The sequence below is a fragment of the Solanum tuberosum genome, unplaced genomic scaffold, assembly GCF_000226075.1.
Source record: "Solanum tuberosum cultivar DM 1-3 516 R44 unplaced genomic scaffold, SolTub_3.0 scf00026, whole genome shotgun sequence".
In the NCBI taxonomy this organism is placed as follows: Eukaryota; Viridiplantae; Streptophyta; class Magnoliopsida; order Solanales; family Solanaceae; genus Solanum; species Solanum tuberosum.
The window spans coordinates 2241936-2261683 of NW_006238952.1; the positions used below are offsets into that span (position 1 = coordinate 2241936).

Consider the following 19748-nt stretch of genomic DNA (forward strand, 5'->3'; position numbering starts at 1 on the left):
GGGGGACTCATTGCCTACTAGTAGTTTTTCCGCTTGAAATCTCTAGCTAAGGATAAAGAATTTTATTCATCCCATCGTGTTTAGTTCTTCGAAAAAACAGTCTACAGATACATATTTGAGTGAGGTGCATGAATAACTATTTTGGGTTGCTATTTAAGTTTTAATCAGGGTTTGAAAGTTATTTAAAGCTTATATTGCGCTATTATAAGGCTCAAGCATGAGGTTTCAACTTTGAACTAAAATATTGAAATTAAGGACTTGTTCTGAAATGAGCTTCAGGATACTGGCTAAAACTTAAACAATGGTCCTAATGTGGTTACTTGGTGCCAGTTCCACGACATTTTCTGGGCCCAAAATCCTTTGCGGAACGAGGATCAAGAGAAATACTTGGGTCGGGTCATAAATTCGGAGGCTGACGTGTAGATATAAAAATATCCGAATTGATATCTTATCGTCAAGCTCTGTCAACTGAAACCATTTTGCCCCCATTACTATGAAGCTAACTGAAAGAAGAAGAAGCTGAGCTAATTGAAAAATGGCCTTGTCGACGGCGAAATTTACACAATTGACACCACAGTTGTTCTCTTCCTTCTCTACTCCTTCTGATCGACCTCCATTTTTCCTTTTCCTTCGCCGCACTATCACCGCCGGCAACACCAGAACCAACATTCCCCGGAAGGATAATCGGAAACCTTACAGAGACTCAAATTCCAGTTCGACCCCTGTGAAATCAAACAACTCTCGCTCTTCTACTTGGCTAAACAAATGGCCCAATACATCTCCTCCAGTAAAGCATTCATCCAATTCCAGAACCGTCGAATCCAAAACGGAAACCAGATATTTTGACGAGAACACAAGAGTAGGGACTACAGCCATAGATAGGATTGTGCTTCGGTTGAGAAACTTAGGATTAGGCTCTGACGATGAAGGAGAAGGAGAAGATGAAGAAGAGGGAAATTTGAAATTGGATTCTAGTTCGACAATGCAGGTTAACGGTGAAGAAGAGAAGTTAGGGGATTTGTTGAAGAGGGATTGGGTTCGACCGGATATGATATTGGAAGAGAGTGATGATGAGGGAGATACATATTTGCCATGGGAACGAAGTGTGGAGGAAGAGGCGGTGGAGGTGCAGAGGGGAGGGAAGAGGACGGTAAAGGCACCGTCACTGGCTGAGCTAACCATTGAGGATGAGGAATTGAGGAGGCTGAGGAGAATGGGTATGACTTTGAGAGAAAGGATTAATGTACCTAAGGCTGGGGTTACAGGAGCAGTGTTGGAGAAGATTCATCATTCATGGAGGAAGAATGAGCTGGTAAGGCTCAAGTTTCATGAGGTTTTGGCTCATGATATGAGAACAGGCCACGAGATTGTAGAGGTTGGTGCCCTTGGCTTTACCATGATAGCACTAACTGGTCGTGTAGTGCTTTTGCATTTGTTTGAATTTGTCTTGCGTTCTTTGGGTATGAGTCATTTGATTCTTTAAGATAATTTCCAGACTCTGTATAAATGTTCTATTCTTCTTGTACTGTCCTTGTGATGGCCATGATTACGACGAATAGTCCTAGTTACATTTTAATCTAAAGGTCCAACTAGATTAGATAATACTTCTGAAGCAATACTAAAAACCACCATTACATTGAAGAAAGAGATCTCTTCATAAATCTTCATTTAGAAATGAAATTGCTATTTGACCTTAAATGGTCTCGATTTAAACGAGAACAATTTTCATCACTATGATTTCCATATTTTCCATATGTATTCCATGTAGATGTAGAATAAGTAGAGTTATTGTCTTCAACTCCATTTCAAGGAAAACATAGGTAAATTTACAAGCAATTATCTTGTAACATAGTTTTGCAACAACTAATGAACTCTTTGCATATCAAACCTCAAGTTTAATTCCAAGCATTTTGTTAATAGGGCTATAGGATGGATTTATCAGTCAACCTAAAAGACTTCCCCTGTCAACCAAAAGGACTACCCCTGCAAACTCCTAAAAGTATTTCCTGAACAAGTTGATCTGAGCCTTCACTACTCCTCACTATACATTTTTTTTTATCATTTGTATTTTACATGAATATTGTATTTGCAAGAAATTTTGAAGTGTGGACTTTCTTTTTTCTGGATGTCAGCGTCGGACAAGAGGGCTTGTGATATGGAGGGCTGGGAGCGTTATGGTGGTGTATCGAGGAAGTAACTACGAGGGGCCTTCTTCAAGATCTCAATCTGTGAATGAGGAAGACAATGCTCTCTTTGTTCCAGATGTTTCATCTGACAAATCTATTACAAAAGACAACAAAAGCTTTAATCCAGTTATTGAAAATCGTAATCAAGTTCATCCTAATAGTGTCCAAAGCATGACTGTGGAGGAATCAGAATTCAATAGGGTATTAGATGGTTTAGGCCCACGTTTTGAGGATTGGTGGGGTACGGGAGTACTTCCTGTTGATGCTGATTTGCTCCCTCAGACAATTCCTGGCTATAAAACACCTTTCCGACTTCTTCCTACTGGAATGAGATCACGCCTAACAAATGCAGAAATGACTAATTTACGAAAAATTGCTAAATCACTTCCTTGTCATTTTGCTCTTGGTAAGTTTCAACCCTTTAAGTACTGTTACTTTTTTATCGTTTAACCTTATGACACGGTTATCTTCCTGGTGTTCCTTTTAGGGAGAAACAGAAATCATCAAGGGCTGGCTGCTGCTATAGTCAAGCTCTGGGAGAAAAGTTTAGTTGTGAAAATAGCAGTCAAACGTGGAATTCAGAACACAAACAACAAGCTGATGTCAGAAGAGTTAAAGGTGTGTTAGAATGTTTTGATATGATTTTATCCCAAATAAAAAGATATGGAAAAGAATGTCCTTGATATATTAGTTGCTTCTGTTTGTGACTGCTTTCAGTCTGAGTGATGCCATATTAATTCAAAGGTACTATAATCTTCCCTCACAGGGAATATTGATTTCATGAAATTAGGTTGTGTTAAGGTTGTTAGTCATATCACCCAAGTTTCTTGTATAAATACTTCTAGAGGGTCCTTAATAGCCCAAGTGATCATAGTTCAAAATTCCACCTTCCAAAAGGAAGTGTTGGCTCTCACATTGTGTTTTCCATTTCTTTTTCCCTTCTGCAGACACCACTTATAGTTGAAAGAAGAAAAAATTGATCCTGTTTATGTGAACCTGAAAAGTTGTCTGGAGGAGACGTAACAGTACTTTTGAATTTAGAATACATCTTAGTTGTTCCTTCTGTCACTTTTAAAGTGCCATAGCCCATCATGTACAGATTTTTTTGCCCAAAAAGCTCATGCTCTGTATCCTGTCATATGTGATTCTTGGGACTCATCATAAGCTGTTTACGCCATACAGTATTTCAATAATCACCATCGAGTTATGGGCGCCATCCTATGTTGGAATCATATATCAGCTGATTTCAGTTTTACAATGATATGGTAATCAGCTTTTCTAGGAAGTCAGAAGTTCTTAAAGTTATTCCTTTTTTATAATAAAGTTCATACAAATATTGGATTGTCAGATATTAAGGTTCTTTTGTCCCTTTTAATCGGGTATGGGCTTCTATGAGAATTCTTGTACTGTATGAATGGGAAGACTATGCTTTGTTGGTAAATTAGAGAAACTATTTAGAAGTATGCCTCCCATTTTGTTGTTGTTGTTTGGGGATGGGGGGTGGGGGTGGGGTTAAGGATTGTAGAATTAGGGCGTAGACAGGTACACCTAACTGAGCAGCACATCTTGAGTGCCGTTAAAATAGGAAATCTGCTGAGTAATACCACTAACATATCAGTTGCATCTCAGATGTTAACAGGAGGGGTCCTACTTCTGAGAAACAAATATTACATAATCTTTTATCGAGGAAAGGATTTTGTCCCACCTACTGTTGCGGCTGTTTTAGCCGAAAGGCAAGAGTTGACAAAACAGATCCAAGATGTTGAAGAGCAAACACGGAGCGGGCCTGCTAAAGTGGCACCATTGACCACAGATGGACAGGCCGTTGCCGGTTCTTTAGCAGAATTTTATGAGGCTCAGGCTCGGTGGGGGAGAGAAATATCTGCTGAAGAACGTGAGAGAATGTTAAAAGAAGCAGCAATGGCTAAGACGGCCAGAGTAGTCAAGCGGCTTGAACATAAATTTGAGATTGTAAGTATATTTTTTTCCTTATAATTTTACAAGAACTTCTCACGATAGCTTTTTCCGCGATGACCCGTTGTTTTTACTGCAATTTATTTTAGCATTCTGTTGCAAATGTTTGTCTTTATTCAAATCCATCAGATTTCCTTTTGATTTTTAAAAAGAAAGCTTGGTGTCATCTAGGTGTATTAGTATTATCAAGCTATTGGAAGGTATCAATTGATGAGCTATAGAATTCTTTACCTTTAGTTTGGGTGTCTTTGGAATTCTTCATTATACCCTTTTATGTGTATAGGCTTTTTGGTTTTTCAAAACTTCTTATGTTTATTCATCTTTTTTGATTCTGTAGCTTTTTTTTCTTTCATTCTTTGTTATAATGTTTGGCTCTTCTGAAACTGTCCTGCCAAAAGAAGTTTTTAAACTCTTCCCCTAATCTTTGTTTCCAAAATTATTTTTCCCTAGTCATGTTTCATTTTTTATTTTGGTGATTCCTTTGTCTTCTATTAATAGTTTTTATATGATTCGTGAACAGTCCCAGACCAAGAAGCTTAAGGCAGAGAAAATTTTGGCTAAGATTGTGGAATCCTGGATTCCTGCTGGTCCTTCTGATGACCTGGAAACGATAACAGAGGAGGAAAGGGTCATGTTGCGCAGAGTTGGATTAAGAATGAAATCGTACCTGCCACTTGGTGAGTTTTCATTGTTTTTGGAACAAAAATATTGTGGTCAATCTGTTGATTACATCCTGTATTTAACTGAGAACTCATGTATATGCTTACCTACCAGGTATTCGTGGTGTCTTTGATGGTGTTATTGAGAACATGCATCTGCATTGGAAACATAGAGAACTTGTTAAGTTAATATCAAAAGAAAAGGTACTTGCTTTCGTTGAAGAAACAGCTAGACTTTTGGAATATGAAAGTGGTGGGATTTTAGTGGCAATAGAAAGAGTGCCAAAAGGTTATGCTCTTATTTTCTACCGTGGGAAGAACTATAGGCGGCCTATCAGCCTCAGGCCAAGGAACCTTCTGACAAAAGCAAAAGCACTAAAACGTAGAGTGGCACTGCAGCGTTATGAGGTTTTTCATCTTATACATGTCAGCTGCCCCATTTATAAATTGATGTTATCTCACTTTTTACTGATAATCTACTTGTTTTATCTGGCATCCTAAATGCTCTCTTGTAGGCTCTCAGTCAGCATATAGCCGAGCTGGAGACGACGATAGAGCAAACGAAAAGTAAAATTGTAAGACAAAATCTCTGATCTTGGATTTGTTATTGTAGTGCAATTCGCTAATATACCTCATGTTACCGTTTTTTATGTTACTGTGCACTCTCCTTCCTCTTGATTTGGGCTCTTCAGTTATTCTGCCTGTGTGTCAGGTAGCCAGCTTTATAGTTTATACTGCTTGAACTTATATATTCATGTATCATAATAATTTGTAGTCCCAACTTCAGCAAATTGTCCGATTATTCATGCTTCTTTTCTTGGTGTTTATTCTGCTGCAAATTCTAACAGTTCGGTTGAAATATTTCCCCGAATTTTGTAAACCTTTTGGAGGCTTCTGATTCCAGTTCTGTTAGCTTTAAAAAATGTTAACTGGATCCTTACTAATTGGTGCATAATCTATCCTTGCATCTTTCTCGTATAAACTATAGAGCATATTGAAACTAAGTTTAATGTGGGATCAGACTATTGGAGTATTATTGTATTATTCATATTTCAAAGGCCAATGATCATGCATAGCTGAAGATACTCTTGAAATCAATTTCTTTACTCAAAAAAGTAATATTTCCTATAAATGACCTTAGCCCATCTGTAGTAGTTTTTCATAGAGAAATATAGTTCTAAGCATTATAATAGAGTTGGTAAAGATGCAATTAAAGGATGGTGTACCAATAGAGTTGGTAAAGCCATCAAACAAGTATGGAAGATGATCCCTACAAATATATTTTGCTGTGTCTGGACAGAAAAGAACAAACGATGTTTTGAGGGCTTATCAACTAAAATATAATTCCTTAAAGCTAGATGTTTAGTTTATTTGTATAGCTGGCATAATTCCTCTCCCGTAGATTCCCCAGATAACATTTTAGATTTTGTAAGCTCTATGGTCTTGTCAAAGTTTCCAATGTAAGAAGCTTACAGTATTTTTGCTTACATAACTTTTGTAGTTTATGCATCTTGATGCCAGTAATGCGATCTGCTATTACTTCATCAAAAAACAAACAAACCTTAATAAATTACAATGGATAAAATAATTGTTTCTTGATTAAGATCGCCATCTCTTAGAAGACCAAATCCTAATATTTGGAAGTTGACCAAAACTCAGATTCTGTTACAAATTTCAGTTCAGAATCTTATAGAGATGTGACAAAGAAGACCGAGTCTGATCTCTGTAACTAAATCTAAGGACTTCTATTTTCATCATTGTCTTGATAGAGTAACAATTTTGTGATATGGTGTGAGAATTCCTGGTATATAAAAGTGAAGAACTTACATAAAATATGGTTCTCTATGAACAACACCACATCGTATTGGATCTTCTTTTAGTTTTGATAACCGTGGTATTATGCGCACCGACAGTGTTCTTCACCAGTACTTTTGAAGTCCAAAGTGGGTATTCCACTCTCTATACTTGTTAACTGAATTTTCTTCTTGTCTGTCCATAGGTTGATTTTGGTAAGGCGGACATTAATACTAGCAATTTGGAGGCGCTTGATCAGTTCAATCATGTCTCGGAATCCCTAGTAAGTTTACCACAATTCCTCTGGATGTCTAAGAAAAACCAGGGAGGTTTCTTATATGATAGTGGAGAACTGTCTTTAAGTGCGTGGCTTCCTCTTGTCTTAGCTGTTGATAGTTTCTTGCGGCGAAGGATGTGGAGGGGTCCCCAGGGGAGGAAGGGTGATTTTTTTGTAGTTCAAGAAAAAGGATTAGTATAACGAGATATCCATATTGACTAAATTTTTATTCGGTGTGCAGAGTGAAGATGAAGATTCATCTTTAGAGTCTGGTGATGACGAGGATGAAGATCCTGAATGGGAAAATGATGACGATTCAGAGTACTCCAGTCTTGAGGACAATGACACAGGATAACAACACTACATGGTTAATACTATATGAGGAATTGCATGGTATCATGGCCATGGTCCTATTGAGGTAATCATTGAGGTCTTATACCTTCATTCTTAAGACTACTCTTAGAGCTCTTATTCCTTAAAAGTTTTAAGAGAATAAATGTATATTCATTTTAACTTATAAAATCTACTGGTCAATGATTATTATTACCGAGTGAAAAATGTAAAAAGATGGCACGGAGAGAAGTTTTACACTTTTACTAGACTATGAAGAATGTGATTGGAACTAGTTAGCTATAGCACATCTCTCTAGGAAAAGTTGATGGTCCAACAAACTGGAAGAACAAGGAAATTATGTTTCACAATCAATTCTATGATCACACTAGCAGTACGAGATCTGCCAACTACTTGTTTGTATTTAAAACCTCATAATGCCCGTCATAAAACTATTTTATTGCTCTTTTTTTTTTTACTTCAAGTGTGGGATTAAGTCTTCACCTGCATTGTGTTTTACTGGTCTTCAATTGAAATGAATATACTGGTCAATTTTGTCCAGAAGATACCTAGTAGTTGCAAACTACATAAGTTTATGTGTTGGGAGTATGCGCTTAATATTCACTACACTTTAACAAATGGCATGCTAACAGTGGCATTAACTTCTAGTGCGTAAATGTGATTAGAACTATTGTTTGGTTGCTATGGATCCCAACTATAAATTGTATGTTCTTATTGACCAAGTATGACACTATCATTGCAGCCACAACAATCATCTTTCTGAGGTTTTGGATCATAATTTGAGGTCACAGATCCCAATTACTTGCGTATGGCCATTGATGGAGCCTTTGGATCACTGGTCGATTCAAACTGTGGAAGGGGTTTCACATCATTCAATCCATTCAAGCTCAGTTTGTTCCAATGAAAGAATGAACTGGCCCGAATCGTACATGGAAGAATTAAATGGAGTGCTTGTCTTCTGGGGTGAACATTGTAATGGGTGTAGATGTAATTGCTTTGTCAATTGTCCTATCTTCCAGTTTTTGTAATTACTATGTTGAATTATAGAGCTAAAGTTGTCAAGATGTATCACATATCCAAGGGGGAAAAAGAGGCAAACTGAAAAGATAACATGAATAAGTTAGTTTTCCATTTCTAACTTTTAGATTTGAAGTTTCTACCGAGTAGAAGTGAATATTTATGATTCACAGAACAAAAGGGAAACTTTCATGTGGTTTCAAATTTTCGAAACATTCTTCTTAAAGTACACGATTGCAAGAAAGGCATTTTTGGGAACATGGCTGTCTAAACTATACAAATTGGACATCTTTATTTACTTTCATGAGTAATGAGGGGCTAATGAAATCCATGAAGAAGCATCCACTGTTGCATGAGTCCAGGCTTTGCTCAAATCTTTCTGATACTAAACAATGAAAATAAATATCGCATATCCAAAAAAAATTGACATCATTGTGTACACCTAGTGTGATAAAAGAAAACACCCCCAAAATGAAATCCAACTATACCTTCCACAAAGTCCTGCAAACTGTTAACAAGATGCATCTGCAAATCCAAAATGTTTCTGGAAATTTTGGATACAAGATAAATGGAAGAGACTATACTGTTTCACAATTTCATATTTGAGGAGCATTAGGCTATTTCTAATACAGTGACATGCTACATAAAAAAGAAAGTGGAGAGCATCCAGGATGGAGAAGATGGGATATATATGCACCAAAGGAGCTCCATCAACGCCTATAGCCGTTATGATTTGCTAGCAACATGACAGGCAACCCTACTTGAGCCAAGGAAAAATAACCTTAACAAAGGGGGAAACACACCATTGAACAAGGAGCGCACTGTCCATCTACACCCAATGGTGATTGTTTGATAAATAGAAAAATCGATTAGCCAGATAGGCTTATTTCAGTTTCTTGGCAGAACCGTCTTTTGCAGCACTTGCTTCTGATTAACGGAGCATTTGCTGCAACTGAAGCACTTGATTCCTTTGCTCCGGAGGTAGCATATTAATCTGTTCTGGGGTCAGACTCCTTACTTGCTGAAGAAGTGCCTGCTCCATCTCTGGGGACAGCTGCACATCAACAAGATTAACTTATTTTTTGTCTGAAACCAAAAGTAAAACCAACAGTCTGTTCTTAAACTAAAAACGTGAATAATAGGACTGCAGATATATTACTGCTCCTGGTCTAGGAGGCTGATTGCCCGGGCCCATCTGTGCAGGGAATGATGGTGGCCCTGGGAGCTGTGTTCCTGATGTATTCTCTGGTAAGCTGGGAATCCAAGGAGATCCTCGATCTGCTTGCATTGAATTTCCAACTTGATTGAATTCTGGTCTCAAATGTGAACCTCCCATCTAGATATTTGCACATACAAAAGCATGTCAAATCCCATGATAATAGTACTAGACATATACTCTAAAATGAGTAAGAGCTAAGAATTCTCTTTCAAGCAATAGACACCAAAAATTATAGTGCATTGTGGACCATTGCCAGAACTAACATATTAGATTGTCATTGGAAACATCATGTTACAGAAAGATGAGTTGGGAATGGTTGACAAGTTATACTTTGTCAAGTTTTAAACTCTATTGAAGATAGTAAGCATATAAAGTGTGCCACCTGTAACAACCTTAACTTTTATATTCTGTGTTCACACAATTTGACAAGGTATTTTTTGACAACGTTTTTTTGAGGTTATACTACAATTTGACACAGTATTAGAAAAAACACAGGGGTCCTTAGTTCAAGTCTAACTACCACCCTTTGCAGAAATAATATCCACGTGTTTGTGAATCAAACCAAAAGGGGCATATCGAAAATAAAATTAAGAAGGTTTAAGAAGCTTAAATGAGATGGTCACACAATATATCAAACTTAAATGTTGAAGGTATAAACAAAAGAAACAACAAGAACAATATTGCAAATTGATGTATGACCTTGACAATACATGGTAAAAGTACAAGAAAATACTACATTTTAGTTCCAAATATACCAAATAAATTAATAATATTTTGATAGTCAAATAAGAAAAATGAAAATAGAGTCAAAATAGAACAGTTAGTTTGGGCTGGAGGGACCAAGGGTATAGGAATGATTTGGTATGTTAAAAGAAAATCAGTAACCCAGATCTTTCAAAAGAAAACAGTACCAGCAAAGCATCATTCATGTGCTAAGTGAGCAAAGATAGAATGCAAACTATGATGGATTCTAGCATATGTCTGAACGTATTAGATATTTTTTAGCTAAGACTACGAAAGCCCTACATCTATCCTACTTCAAAATCCCACATAACGAATGATCATGACATTGACGTATTTAACATAAAGTTTCAGTCACATAGATTTGAAAAAACTAGGGCACCTGATATAGAGGCTGGGGTGGAAGCTGACTTTGACCAGGTGGTTGTCCCGGTAGAAAAGAAGGTCCCATGCTTGCTGGAGGCCTCATTGCAGGCTGAATGATAAAAGGAATATTTACATCTTATACATGGAAAAAGTAAACCTTAAACTCACTAAAGGCATAATAATTACATGATAAGCAGGTTGTGAATGGTGGTGCTGAGTTGCTCCAGATTGCGGATAACCAGCATTGGGCCCCATGTGAGGGTGAACTTGATGGGGGAAGGGTTGCATCGATGGTCTCACTTGTGGTGGTAGCTGTGGTTGCATAGCCAGGTGTTGGTTTCCACTAGTTTGCATTGGTTGCTCCAACTTGGGAGATGCTGGATGCATCTGTTGTTGAAGATGAGATGGCAGTGGTGGAGCAGAATGACGAGGAAGCTGGGACATATTAGGAACTTGAGAGGTTTGTGGTAAAGAGATTGGTGTGGCTTGAGCACCAATAAGTCCTTTCTGCTGCTGCACTGTCTGCAATGGATGAGATGGCATGGATGTGGATTGAAGGTTCGAGGGTGGAAGAGAAGCGGATGGCACTATTGGAGCAGGTTGATTCTGCTGCTGCTTTCTTGTTTGCTCCTGAATGCCAATATGCCCTGGCAATGATGGAGTGGTCTGAACAATTGGTTGTGGAAGCTGAGATACTGATGGCTGAGTACTCAATGCTCCTGTTGGCTGGATGGTTGGTATCTAAAAGCAAAAAAAAGTACATATCTAGAACTGCATCACATTGTAGGCGTGGAATATAGATATTTCATAAGGTCAAAATGATATGTACACCAACTTACCACTTGTGGGGGCTGCACCATCCCAAGCATTATTTGTGCCTAATAAACACATCGTTGTAAAAACCCACATCAGAGAATAAGAAGTCAACAAAGAAACCTCCAAATTCATATGAAGGGTTCCTATTGTGAAAGCTAATAGTCGCAATCTTCCACGGAATCTTGTGATGATTCATAATACAAGACAGACAGTAATTCCTTGAAACATCACCCATACCACAGTAAAATCAATGCATAATCTATCTTGAGAGCTTGCAAGAGGGGAAGGAAAGTTGTCTTTAAGACATGAAAATTTGATATTTCACCAACTACATCACGCCTCTCTAAATGTTAAATTATATGAAACATCAAACTTTCAAAATAACAAGGCGTAAAACTTTCAAATATTAGCTTTAAACCAAATCACACTTTCTCATGAATATCTGATTTCAAGTTTTAAACCAAATCACACTTTCTCAGTGTAATTACACTATTCAAATAATTAGAGAAATTAAAACCCTAATTTCAGCATTTGTAACAGTAGTAGTTGCACAATTTACATACTAGGTCAAAAGTAAACCAAACGAGTAACATCAGAAGAAAAGGTGAAAGTGAAATAAGACCTGAAAGAGTGTTTTCGTCAAGCTAGGGTTTTGGATGAGAATTTGCCTTGCTTGTTGCTGGTTCTGTTCCACAAGAACCTACACAAGAACACATAGGAATTTACAGCAATTTCATCAGGTAGATCTAGGAAGAGAATACAAGTAACAAACAAAAAGAAAAACAATCAAAATTGATTTAATCTTCATGAACGAAAATTATGTATGGATTATTACACGCATACACATATATGAGTACCTTCATCTGAGACATAACATCATATAACTCTATTTTAGACATTCCAGTCACATTCGACGGTAAACCGTCGCCGGCCATTGTTCTCAGTCTCTTCCACCGTACTCTCAGCCGGAGGACGGAAGGGAATGTTCTTTTTTTTCCCTTAGGAGGAAGAGAAGAAAACGGTTGCTACTTAATTGGGCTTTCATGGCCCAGTAGTTTTATGGCCCATATAATAGCCCGCTACCCTATTGGAAACTGACAAAATAGTCCTGCAACATTTTTCACTTTTACACAAATAGCCGGACCAATTCACTATTTCTCCTAGCCAGTTATATATATAGATTATAAAGTAATTATTTATGACGATATACATATTAAATACAAGTTTAGAGCATGAATACATTTTTTTCTTTTTTTGTAAGCACTGAAAAACATTTTTACTTTGTTTTTCATAGATCACAAGTGCTTTAATTTCACAAAATTTAGTTAATGTCAAGTGTTTATTTTAAGGATCTTATAAAGTTCATTAAACACGATTAGGATAGGATGCTGTCCCACTAATGAACTACTACATCCTACTTGTAATCCTGACAAATCTTTGGGGCCAAGTTAGAGACAAAATATAGGCCATATATTCAGTGTAACTTTTTTACACTTTTAGACTAAGATGAACAACAATAGAAAATAATATAAATTACTTATTATAACAAGTTAAAAAACTTACTCTTATATATCATCAAATGTGTGTTGACTTAAATTAATCTTAAGCATAGAAGTGCTCCATATGAGAACCTTAAAATGTAGTACTATTTTTTAACTATTGTCCTGGCTCTTTCTTCATATAGAATGCAAAGAATAACATTCTTATACTGTATCGGTGTGACTAGTGGATAATAAAATGGTTGAGAATCATAATGTTTCAGGTTTTAATTCTAATCGAGAAAAAAAACACTAGGTGATTTCTTCTCATGTGTTTTAGTGTTGGTGGATAGAGTTATCTAGAGTTATCTAATATCTATTGCGGGTGACAGGTATCATTGAAATTAATGGAGGTGCTATATATATAGTTTAATTTTTCGACATGGGGTTCCCTTCCGATACCCTAGCTCCGTCCATGTTGCCTGCACCAGAGTATTCTAATGGAGTAATTCTTTTGTAAATAGCAAGTTACAAATGCGTGTGGCTGGGTTTTGGTCTCTTCTTTTTAAAAATTATTTTTTTTGTGTTTTTATTTTGGAATATATAATTAATCTAGAAAAAAAGCAAAGGACCATCTTGACAAACAAGGAAAATTGTGAAAGCAATTAAAGGACTGACCTTTTTATTCTTTAGTGCCACTTCGTTATTTTTGCTTTACCTAAGTAAAGAAGAGGATCATTAGAAACTCAAAAATCTTCATAATTTCAACCAAATTTAAGAAAACAATGCAATGTTCTAAAGAAACAATTGCAAGGCTATTCTATAATGTCTCAAGTTCATTTCAACTTTTCCTCATTTTTTCCTACTTCACTTCTATTTTACTTGGCAAACTCTTCTACTTTCTTGGCGGAAATCCATTTTTCTGGAGGTATGTATCGTATCGTATCGTATGTTATTAGTCATGATCTATCTCTATGTTTTCAAACTATTGTTAGTTTGCAGGAATCGAGTTAATGGATATGAATTTGCTGAGTTTTCAGACGAAGAAAATGAATATAATTATCAAAACAAAGCTGAAACAGGGGAGGAAAAACATTTTCTATCACACACATTTGGCGAAAGTGAAAAAATTGAATATAACTTAAATAGCAGAGTGGCTGATGAAGGAGATTCTGTTTATGCATCACTAGCTTCAGAATCTGTTCATACTGATGATGATAACGATGTTGAAGAGAAGAATCTCAAATCGAATACTAACAAATGTGATTTGAACATGATGGATAACGACATTAATCATGGTACGTACAATGTTTAATCGTTGATTAAATTTTTAAAAATGTGTTGATTTACACTCTGGCTTATGTTGATGCAGGGAAATTTTATACGAAAGTCACGAAGGATAAGAAAGTAAAGAAGAGTAGAAAGTTTTGTAGAGAGGATAATTTCTTGGTTTATGCACCAGCTAAGTTAGAGAGCAAGAAACTCGAATTCCGAAAAAAGGAGGATAATAATGTTGATAAAATATTTGGAGATTCTTATAGTGTTGGGTCCATTTCTAAGAGTTCTTCTGAATGGAGAAGCTCCATTAAAGATTCGGGTTCAGGAGAAGAAGATCCGTTTTCTTCTTCTTCAAGAAGAAGTTGCCCCAAATGGGAATCTTATACCGTCTTCCAAAAATATGATGAAGAAATGCTGTTTTTAGATAAAATCAGTGTACAAAAACTCCATGAAACAGGTAATATCTAACTTTGCCCACTCAAATTCAATTTCATTGGTAAACACGTAGAAATTCTTTTTCATAATGGGTGACAGTGAGACTTGAACTGTAGCACTGAAGTGTGCAACAAACATCTAAACGTTACACTTTTAGAATTTATTAGTATATATGATTTTTTCAACATTATCTAAATTCTTCATTTTCTTTTCTTCAGAATCACTAAGATCCATTCAATCATGTCCAAGATCAATATCAGACAGGGTTGTTCATAAATTGGCGATGAAAAACAGGAAATCATCGGAGTTTCGACACAATCCATATCACGAATTGGAGGCTGCTTATGTAGCACAGGTACACAGGAAGCAAAAATACATACGTGACATTTTAACACATACTAAATTCTGAATCCATTATAACAAGAGTGGAGATAAATTAAGTATATATTGAGAAGGTACACATTAAATTCTATCAAATTTAAATCCTGAATATGCCGACATGAGTAGGTATGCTTAGCATGGGAAGCGCTGAGCTGGAATTACAAATACTTCAAAAGCCTAAGAGCTTCGCGTCTTGAAGAAGATCCAGGTTGTCCTGCTTATGTAGCTCAGCATTTTCAACAGTTTCAAGTGCTTTTACAAAGATACATTGAGAATGAGCCATATGAACATGGTAAGAGACCTGAGGTTTATGCTAGGATGAGAAGTTTAGCTCCAAAGTTGCTTCAAGTTCCTGAATATAGAGGTAATTTAGTTTATCCCTTTTTTGAGTTTAAAGTATTTTATGAATAATTTTTATAACGAACATGGATAGGTGTCCTACGAAACATGTACAACCTCTGTTTCAATGTGTTAGACTTAAATTTGATATTCCCTCTATTTCAATTTGTTCGTCTTCACATAATACTCCAATTTGTTCGTCTTCACATCATACTCCAATTTGTTCATCTTAACATTATACTCCCTCCATTTCAATTTGTTGATCTTACTTTTCTTGTTAGTTTGTTTGAGAAAGAATGTATCTTCCCTTTTCTTGACACTTTTTAATTCTAACTTTTCACATGACATTTAGGTACCATCTACGTATTTTTAGTTTAAGGTCACAAAATTCAAATGTCTTTCTTTATTTACTTAAATTCCGTGTGTCAACTATCAAGTAATGGTGAACTTTTCTTTAAAGTACTTATTATAGTGTATCATTTTCAGTTTGTTCGTCTTAACATTGATACTCCCTCCGTTTCAATTTGTTCGTCATACTTCCTTATTAGTCCATTTAAAAAAGAATGTGTTTTTTTTTTGACAACTCTTTAATTTCAATTTTTTTTCATGATATATTTAAGAACACAAGATGAAACGATATTTTAATACATTCTATGTATCATTAGTTTAAGATCACACGATTCAAATATCTCTTTTACTTTCTTTAACTCATTATCAAGTCAAAATCAGATAAATAAATTGAAACATATGTACCTGACTTGTTGAAGCAAGTAAAACTATACTAGTAATAGTGAACTTTTTTTTCTTGTAATATAATATAAGGTCTTTTTGTCTCCATCTCGAAATTATAAATAACAAAATTTTGACTAGATTCAGATGAGGAAAAAGGACAAGAAGAATTATGGTCGAGAATATCATCAGATTCATTTCTTGGGATTATCGAAGAAGCAATCAGAACATTTATGAAATTCCTCAAAGCAGACAAAGAGAATCCTTGTCAATTACTAATGACAGCTTTCTTTAGGAGAAACAAAAGAGCCTCTACTGACCCAACTCTTCTCCTCTTACTCAAGAAAGTCAACAAAAAGGCGCGTATCTATCTGTTTTATTTTCAAGATTATAAATACTCATCATATTTTAACGAGCGACTTATTTGATATATGCAGAAAAAGACTAGGGTGAAGGATATTGGTAGGTCAGGAAAATGCAGCTTGGGGAAAAGGAGATTAAAAGAAGAAGAAGAAATGGATATATTGATGGGATTAATAGATTTAAAAGTGGTATCAAGAGTATTAAGAATGAGTGAAGTGAATGATGAACAATTGCATTGGTGTGAAGACAAAATGAGCAAAGTCAGAGTTTCTGATGGCAAATTACATAGAGATGCTTCACCACTTTTTTTCCCAGCACACATTAGTTGAATGATTTTAAGTTTTTTTTTTATATATTGTTCGACTAAATAATTTTTTATACTATCAAATCAATATTTATAAGTAGATTTCCCTTATAATGTAGGATTTAAAATAAGATATATCACCTGCTATAAGCTGATAAAAATAACTTGATAGTGTAAAATTTATTTTACATTAACAATGTATATTTCAAACTCTAGCTATTTTAATACCCTCATAAACTTGTTGTTTTGTAAATAAGTACTTGGAAAAAAGAGAAATTAAGGGTGGGTGACCCATGCATAGTACAAATTAAAGTAAGTTCAAATATGCATGTGGCCTGTTGGGATGACAAAAGAATTTTATGAACAATTTTGATAATAGTGAATTATTGTCTCTATTTTAATTTGTTTGTCATACTTTTCTTTTTTAGTTTGTTTTAAAAAGACTATTTCTTTTCTTTTTTAAAATTTTCTAATTTTAACTTTTCACATAATATAAATATAATTGTAAGACTAAATGTTATTTTAATACTTTCTACGTATCACTGATTTTAGATTACAGACATTAAGCCATTTTTTTTAGATTTTAAATTTCACATCAAGTCAATCAAATTAAAACGAGAGAAAGTATATATAAGAAAATGGTTTAAAGGAAAAAGATGGATATGTGAGGATAGTGACAAGGGCAGCCTTACTTGAATTAAAAGGAAAATTTTAAGCTGAAGATTGTGCACTTGAATAAAAGTAAAAGGTAGCAGCTTAACACATGTCAGTCAAACAAAAAATTATCTTAATTTGTATCATCAATTTTATACGATCTATCAATCGACAAGTGATTTAAGATAACTTTTCTAATAAAATGAATAACTAATATAGAATAAAAATGAAAAATACTAGTCACTAGATTTTACTCTCCCGAGTGATTCATAAATTAAGAAAGTAAAAAAAGTATTTAATTTTGGACAGTTGGAGTAACCGTGTACAGTAATAATTAAACCCAAAATAGTTGGTGGTAGGTTAGAAGCTCACCTACCATGGCATCACCTTTTTCGATCGTTATTTAATCTCTTTTGTTCATTGCCACAATTTTGCAATTTTAATTCTGTGAGATCTGAATTCATTTAATTGTATGGTTGGTTGCATGGACGATTTTATAATTTTTGCTCCTAACAAGAAATATGATATGTGTCAAAGTATCAAAATGTGTCTGAATCTCTAAGTAAAAAGCTAGCTCATTAACCGTAGTTCTCTCAAAATAAATAACAACCATAAAAATGGAGCTAGTTAAGATTTTAAATTTCTATGTTCTAGATTGCTAAAAAGTTATTAACTTTGTGTTATTATTTATATACGTTAAGTAAAATTTTTAACACAATTATTGAATTCGAGCCAATGTGGAGCATTTCAGCAGGGCCGTCTCAACCCCTAAGCCACTAAAATCATCGCTTGACCCCTATATTTTTAGGGGCCCCCATTTAAAAATAAATAAATTATATAGTATGAGTACAATGATTTCTACTATGGAAATTGCTTATGAGATGTATATAGAACCTGAATTTCGTAAAAAATAATTTGATGTATTGATAACGAAATCACAGTCCCTTGAAATTAGAGTTGATTACTTTATGCTATTTTTTTTTACTTCAAAATAGATTTGAACCAATTAAAGCATATGAAAATATTTTTGGTTTCTTATTTAGTGGTAAATTGTGATGACTAGATGACGCAATTTTTTTAAAAAATATTGTCTTCACCTTAAACTTTCTTTAACACATAATAGTTATTCTGAAATTGATAGTTTAGATTTATTTTTTTAATTAAAAGTGTTAAGAGAAATAATATAAGTGAAAGATAATGATCTAATGAAAATACTCAATCAAATAAAAAGAATTGATTCTTTTCCAAATACATATATTACTTATAAAATAATGTTAGCAGTTTCGGTAAACATTGACTCAGCCGAAAGAACTTTTTTGAAACTAAAATTGATTAATTTTATTTAAGATTAACAATGTCTCAAGAGAAATTGAATGGATTAGCTATATTATCAATTGAAAAGGAATTATTAAAACAAATCAATTATGAAACAGTAACTAATGACTTTGTATCTAAAAACATTAGAAAAGTATATTTTAAATAAAAGTATATATGATGAAAAAATAAAATATTAAAACCCCTCTGTTAAGTTTCGCTTTAGGCCCCAATCCTATTGAGTCGACCTTGAGCATTTGTTATTAATTTCAAAGTTTACTGGTAAGTTTAGACTAATTTCAACAAACTTGGTCAAAATATAATCTTGATTTAGATTTTTGTGGAATTTAAAATCAAAATTTCTGCATGCTTCAATTTAATATTAAATTATTTGACCATTTCATCTTCAGAATTATAGCTATGGAACAATTCATTTATTCTATGATGATTACTATATAATCCTGATTTAGACCTTCGGACGGACAGTCAACAACTTGGTCAAATTCACTGTACCTTTTGTTTTTATGTGTTTGTTTTTTTAAGTTTATATTTTTATATTGAGTTATAAATGTAAATGTTTGACTATATGGAGTTTATTTGAGATCGAGTTTATTTAACTAAATTATTACAGTACTTCTATAGTTCTATTTATGTAAAAGTTTCCTCTGTATATTTATTTATCAAAAATAATTTACTGATTTTCATGATGTAAAGTTGAGAGCGACATTTCTCTAATTGAACTAGAAAGTTTTGTTGCAAATAGTATTTTTGATTGAGACATATAATAAGCGATTTAAATTTAATCGGACGGACGGACGAGTTTGAGATTTTTATCTCTTTATTACTCATGTTCACTACTGAACTAGTACTGGTATATGTACCTCTCTTTCTTCGTCATCCTCTTTGTTCCCCTAAAATCTCTCCCCTCCATTTTCGCCCTTTCACAGGCGCCATCAGTTCCTCACCCACACAGGTAAAATACCCTTTTTTCCATTTACGTTTTTCTCTTTCTTATCCAATTACTCCTTCTATTTCCCCCATCATCTTTATTTTTAGTAATATCAATATATATA

General features: G+C 34.6%; 4 protein-coding genes across 5 annotated transcripts in view; 3 read left to right on the forward strand and 1 right to left on the reverse strand.

The window, feature by feature from the left end:
• The first annotated feature begins 444 nt into the window (after window positions 1-444).
• LOC102593632 (chloroplastic group IIA intron splicing facilitator CRS1, chloroplastic) lies at window positions 445-8516 on the forward strand. The gene is made up of 10 exons (XM_006341543.2): window positions 445-1375; window positions 2133-2592; window positions 2674-2804; window positions 3816-4157; window positions 4681-4837; window positions 4935-5227; window positions 5335-5394; window positions 6819-6896; window positions 7132-7308; window positions 7984-8516. Exons 1-9 carry the CDS (start codon window positions 536-538, stop codon window positions 7243-7245), a joined length of 2475 nt encoding a protein of 824 aa, XP_006341605.1. The 5' UTR covers window positions 445-535; the 3' UTR covers window positions 7246-7308; window positions 7984-8516.
• A 171-nt stretch (window positions 8517-8687) lies between these two features.
• On the reverse strand, window positions 8688-12420 carry LOC102593956 (cleavage stimulating factor 64). The gene is made up of 7 exons (XM_006341544.1): window positions 12258-12420; window positions 12023-12100; window positions 11424-11462; window positions 10771-11325; window positions 10601-10693; window positions 9418-9594; window positions 8688-9312 (listed from the first exon to the last, which is right to left on the reverse strand). Exons 1-7 carry the CDS (start codon window positions 12333-12335, stop codon window positions 9190-9192), a joined length of 1143 nt encoding a protein of 380 aa, XP_006341606.1. The 5' UTR covers window positions 12336-12420; the 3' UTR covers window positions 8688-9189.
• Window positions 12421-13616: 1196 nt separating this feature from the next.
• On the forward strand, window positions 13617-16665 carry LOC102600213 (uncharacterized). 2 transcript variants are annotated; one of them, XM_015306267.1, is made up of 6 exons: window positions 13617-13806; window positions 13881-14176; window positions 14251-14613; window positions 14810-14946; window positions 15099-15336; window positions 16182-16665. In XM_015306267.1, exons 1-6 carry the CDS (start codon window positions 13664-13666, stop codon window positions 16466-16468), a joined length of 1464 nt encoding a protein of 487 aa, XP_015161753.1. In that variant the 5' UTR covers window positions 13617-13663; the 3' UTR covers window positions 16469-16665. The 2 variants fall into 2 exon arrangements, with proteins under 2 accessions (XP_015161753.1, XP_015161754.1); XM_015306268.1 differs by having other exon boundaries at window positions 16188-16665.
• Window positions 16666-19498: 2833 nt separating this feature from the next.
• Window positions 19499-19748, forward strand: part of LOC102594284 (uncharacterized) — a 4992-nt gene continuing 4742 nt past the window's right edge. Inside the window, exon 1 of the mRNA XM_006341545.2 lies at window positions 19499-19648. Coding sequence (XP_006341607.1) covers window positions 19523-19648 — 126 coding nt within the window. The 5' untranslated portion in view covers window positions 19499-19522. The remainder of the gene's footprint in view (window positions 19649-19748) is intronic.